We start from the raw sequence: 6,000 nt of genomic DNA, 5'->3' as shown, positions 1-6,000 counted from the left end.
AGAGACTTTTAAAAGCATATTTTATTAAACCGAAATAGCTGATATCAAATCAAATAGCACAAATACAAAAAGGAGCACCTTCTGCATATTTAATGTTTTAAGGCATTTTCTTCCCCATGAAAATAAATTAAAACAAATTTTCCCGGCATTATTTAATTTTAAAGATAAGTAACAACTTACATGGCAAATAAATGGCACTCGTCAACAGCTGTTTCACATGCACACCATTTTTGCAAAATGGAGCTATGGTTTACACTGATTCCTTTGTTGTTTAATTGTTGGGAGAACAAATAGTAAACCTCAAAATGCACTTACCTTGCCCCAACATGGGTATTTTCAAAAAGGTTTCTAAAAAGTAATGCAGCCAGAGAATATATGTTAAAAGCTTTTTTTATTGCTCCCCAGTAAAACAAACAGCATCAGTAGTGTACACTTAATAGCCAAGAAAAGAGTTTTGAATGATACAAACTAAAAAGAAAAGGGATACCCAGCATTAGGAATATCTACACCGAGATGATACAAAGCATGAAGAAAAAAAGAAAATAATAAAGTCTCTTAATTTGGTAGATTCTAGGGTATGGCTACCAGAACCCCTATCATCCCTACCTCCCCCATGCATATATTTTGGCATAATCCCATTTTTTTATAAAGTGTTTCAATTTACATGGGAGATAAAGTAAATATATATATCGGGCAAGCATGGGAGTTCTGTGGCCCTCATACTTTTGTTAAACTACAACTTCACTTTTATATCCAGTTAAAGTCAACGGTGGATGGGACAATTTCGTCATCTCTATTCTAGAAAGACAATCTGTTTGTGGAATAGGGGTTGTCAAAAAAACTATTAAAAAAAATCTACTTTTGTTTGGACCTTCCAAAGTCTTGCTGTATTTCAGCAGCATTTCTTTAGAGTCAAGTCAATATGTGCTGGCAAGGTTAGTGTACGGATAACAACTAACACATTCTTACATGGAAAACCCATTCGTTTCAAAAATCAAAAATCTATTTTTACTTGACTGTTCAAGTGAATTCCATTTGTTCCTAAGTTTTCACAAATTTCTGTACTCCTAAATCTAAATATTTTGAATACACATAATTCATGTGTAATGTTGTTTGGGGTTACTGCAGGCAATTTTTGTTGAAAAAAGATTGCAAGTCATTTGTTAACTATCTAAGCTAACTATATACCTTTAAAAAAAACACATTGTCAAAAGTTTTGGTTGTATGTTAAATTTCATATTGCCTATGTACTTATATTTCCATACTGCGTCAACAGTAGTAGTAAATAGCTTATAACCTATGCATATTAGGGATGCATTTGTATTAATTATGTAACAGAAGAAATGACAAATGCTATAACTGTGTATATTCAATACATAAATTCTATCAAGAAAATCAACTTTTTAATAAATACCTTCTGTTTTATAATCTATATACAAGTACTTTACAGGTACAAGAGAGAGAGAGAACTGGCGTATTTGTGAAAATGTGATTTGTATTATAAATCACTTGTACATTATTGCAGTCAGATGCATTGTGGTTGTGAAAAATGAGGTGACTTATGTTAAAATAAATATCTCTCTCCTCTCTTTGATCAGCACTGAATAAAGAAAGTCCACCTAAAGTTTCCATATACCTACTTATTGTTTTCATACTCTCGGGCTGCGTGAAAGATGGGTTAAGACAGCATGTAGAAAGCACATCTTAATTATAAATCATATTATTGTATGATTAGATTCTAAACTATCTGCTTTCCTTTTGGCATAAGGGAAATGTCTCTAGGAATGTCTACATTCACCTGTATATTTTTTCATTGGAACATACATTTAATTTTAATTTAAATAGCTCCTGAGTCACATTTTTAGTATATTAGTATTTCCTTCATCTACTTTTCTAGAGTTGAAAGTGCTTTCTATTCAATATGTTTTGTCTGCTGCCACTACCATTTTCATTTGTATACAAAAATACGGCAACTAAAAAAAGTCTAATACACAAGACATTATGTGCCACCTAGTTGCCTCTGGTTGCAGTTGTTACATAGGTTTCCAAAGGCTTCATATGCCAGGGGATATGACCCACATGGCTGTATTGCTGAATAATTGTGTTTTTGTATACTAAACTAAAAAAAACAAAGAAAATTCTCCCCTCAAGGAATGTAAATAAGGCAGTCTGCAATAAAAATGCTCCTCTTAGCACCCAAAAATGACATTGGTAAACAATAAAATGTGAGCAAACAAATAACACTGACTTTGTAACATATATGTTTCAGCTGCAATTTCAATAGGTCGAGTTAGTTATCTAGGAAGTATCTTTGTATACTAAAGGTATTCTTCAAATTTAATAAAGGTGTAAAAACATTTTTTTTTTGCATGATGCCATGCAAAACCTGAGCATTTCCTAGGAAGTAAGCAAAAAAAATAAAATGAGGTTATCCTTTAGGAGAATCTTTGGTGTTTCCCTTCATTCAAGTTAAACGGAATGCAAAGAATGGATAGAGAATTAAATCAGATCATAAGTGAACCAGCACTTTGTATGTCCAGTTATATACAGTTGAAATGAGTTGTTAATCTGCAGAGTTCCACTTTTACAAGCAGAATGCACCAGGGTGTCCTAAGAAAATTTTTTAATATAGTTCTTGATTTTTCAAGCTTCATCGTTCTGTTGTAGATGACTGCAAAGAACGTCTTTTCTCAAAGGATTTATCATTTCTCCTTGAGGTTCTGCCTGGAGAGCTGAGATGACCTGTGTCCATGTCTGGCATGGAAGGTCTATGTAAATGAATGTTGCTATTTGGAGTTGGTGGTGGGATACCGACAATCCTAGCAAGGTTTTTGCCTGCAGCTACATGTGATCTTCTCTGGGCTTGATCTGAAAATTTTGGCCTGCTTTCCGGTACAGATAAAATGCCTAGATCTGCATCACTTTCAGCAAAGGAAAGGGCTGCTAATGCTTTCTTTCTTTCAGATGTAGCTTCTGCATCAAGAGGTGCTAAAGCTGTCGGAGTCATGCCGGCCTTGGACAAATCACTAGGGTCAAAAAAGAGTTCATCTTCAGTTTCAGCAGCTTCAGTGAAATACGGTGGTTGTTGGGTGCCACGCTTGCTACAGGATTCACAGCAAAGTTTGTTGTATCCTGGTATGGAGCAATACCGAGCTAGCACCTCCATTTGACAAAATATAGATTTGTCTCCAAGGCATGGTTCATCTACAACACAAACACAATAAAGAAAGTCGTTATACATAAAGTAACAGACCAAACACAATAATGCAAATGACCTTTTCAATGGACTGCTGTACCCAGCAATTAATTAGTTTGGAATATACATTTTATGGGACAGGTTTAAAAGGGGAAGTAAAATACACAAGTAAACTTGCTCACAGACTTGTAAGGAATTTTAAAAAATTATTTTGATTTATTTTTACCTGTTTATTAGTGATCAGCAGTTTTATACAGCTAAATGGGGCTTTTGAGTCTGCAGCCCTTTCACAGGTCTAGAACATATCCAAGACACTCTCAGTTATTTATCTTAGTTCTCTTAAGGAGGCTGACATGTCTGTAGGAGCTGCTTCCATCTAGCACAGTGTCTCCACTTGCTACTTGTCAGTGATCTGACATAGACCTGATGCTCTTACTAAAATATCTATAGGAAATAACTTTTTCCCTAGAAACTATGCTTTCATCTGAGTTTTATTTCTCTAGAAAAAAGTCATAAAATGCAACATTATATGGTACCCCTAATACTGTAATTGGGCTACTAAGTTTCTAGGCCAGAAAAAAATGGTTAAATCTAAAACAATGGCATAATAAATCAGTTCTGCAAATAAGACTCATGGGCTAAGCAATAAATGGCAATTCCATTAGAATGTCTTTGAGCAAAAGTTTAACCTAAGAGTAAAATGTGTTGGGCAAATGTGTTCTTCCAAAAGAGAACACTGGGCATTATAAAAAGTCATATTATTAACATTTAGTGCCCCAGAGAGCTGCCAACATGTTTTCCCTCCTCTGCTCCTCACCATTACAGCGCTAAATAAAGTGATGTATTTGTCAGGGGAACTGGTGGAGTGCAGAGACCTGCAGCTATTCCTAAAGAGCAGAAAGCAGTGTGCAAAAAGAGACTGCATTCTGTGTCTGTATATGAAAATATTATGTGCTTAGTGCTATGTATTATAAGCAGAACTATACAAAAATATAGACAATAAATGTTTTATGACCATTTCAAGTCTCTGTAATGCTGTAAAAAAAAACAGCATGCTGCTGCCATCTAGTGACTGTTAATGAATTTGTTTATTAACATAAATTAAAACACAGGTTTTTATTTCCAATAATCAAAAAAATATAATTAGTACTTTCACATGAGGTAGGAATTGTTGCCCTTTGAGAGGGGAAAATTAAATCAAACTATTACCTCTCCAGTTGTATGAAAAGCACCTAGGGGGAATTTGTTGAACTTGCATTATTTTACAGCATTTAATGTATAGGCTAGAATCTAATCCCTTTATACCACTGGAGATAGTATATTGTCATTCTCTAAATGCTACATATATTACATATTTAGATAACTCACCCTGCATTAAAATAAGTTACCTTTACGTGTATGGAAATATGATTTGGAATATATGGTTCCCCAGTGATTAAAATAAAAATTATACAAACATTACCCCTTCCTCTGGATCAAATTCAACAATAGGTACTATACAATTACATATGGAGAAAGATATGCAGTATTGTAGTTTATTGTTGGAATTACTTTGAAAAGAAAATGTCCCACCAGATGGATAATAGCAATATTTTCTGAGTGCTAACTATATTTATCGAAATATAACTTAAAGGAATAGTAACACCAAAAAATGAAAGAGCTTTAAAGTAATAAAAATATAATGCACTGTTGCCCTGCACTGGTAAAACTGGTGTGTTTGCTACAGTAACACTACTATAATTTATATAATAAGCTGCTGTGTAGCCACAGGGCAGCCATTCAAGCTGGAAAAAAAGAGAAAAGGCACAGGTTACATAGCAGATAACAGATTAGTTCTGTAGAATACAATAGTGTTTTATCTGTTATCTGCTATGTGCCTTTTCTCCTTTGAATGGCTGCCTCCATGGCTACATAGCAGCTTATTTATATAAATTATAGTAGACTTTCTGAAGTAAACACACAACTTTTACCAGTGCAGGGCAGCAGCACATTATATTTTAGTTACTTTTATACACTTTCATTTTTTGGTGTTACTGTTCCTTTAACATGCACAGTATGAACAAGGCAAGCTTTGGCATTCCAGAGTGTTCTTCTATAAATAGAGCACCAATTGATATATTCACATTTTCTGAGCTTACATGCATATGGCAGGTAGGTTAGAGTAGTACATGGATAGTTACACTGATATGCCATCCAGCACTATTTGAGCATCATTAGACTACTGGGTAACATAGTCCCATGCTGTAGAAACGTTGGGGAATATCATGCATATTACATCATGCGCTTTATTCTAAAGGTTCAATGGCTAGACGTGGACACCTTGCTCTAAACACAGTGAATGGTCAATAGCATGAGAAGTTTATTCCTCTGAACTCTGCCCCTTGCAATTAATTACATGATGAAAAAAGATGTACCCCTCTCAACCTGCAATATCCCCTCTGTGACAAGTTTGGTTAACTATTAAAGATTTACCACTATATTACTATTGTCTATAAAGAAGAATATATTGCAAGGTAGAAAAAAGAAGCCACTAGAGGGTAGGATGTTTACATACCGTAGACAGCACAGGGATCCTTTTTAAATTCCCAGCTCATAGAATACCCAGGCTGTATTTTCTATATAAGCACCTGAGGGCCAATACCTAGAGCTAAAGCTTGAAGTTTCTCAACTTGCCTCATGGCAGCAGTGCTCCTAGATAAATCTGTTATGCAGGGTGATTTTCTGTACACTGGTAATCGGATAAACTACCTCACAAGAACTACAGAGCTGGAAATGGAAACTATTTTCAACTTCTTTATTCATCT

The 6,000-nt window shown here is 34.6% G+C and overlaps 1 protein-coding gene across 1 annotated transcript in view; it reads right to left on the bottom strand.

Annotated features, from left to right (window-relative positions):
- Nucleotides 1-372: 372 nt before the first annotated feature.
- adamts3 (ADAM metallopeptidase with thrombospondin type 1 motif 3) overlaps nt 373-6,000 on the bottom strand; it is a 113,296-nt gene continuing 107,668 nt past the window's right edge. The window contains exon 22 of the mRNA XM_012955366.3: nt 373-3,204. Within this exon, the coding sequence (XP_012810820.2) occupies nt 2,651-3,204 (554 nt within the window). The 3' untranslated portion in view covers nt 373-2,650. The remainder of the gene's footprint in view (nt 3,205-6,000) is intronic.

Source organism: Xenopus tropicalis, chromosome 1, assembly GCF_000004195.4.
Source record: "Xenopus tropicalis strain Nigerian chromosome 1, UCB_Xtro_10.0, whole genome shotgun sequence".
Taxonomy (NCBI): domain Eukaryota; kingdom Metazoa; phylum Chordata; class Amphibia; order Anura; family Pipidae; genus Xenopus; species Xenopus tropicalis.
This window is presented reverse-complemented; position numbering and strand designations above follow the sequence as displayed.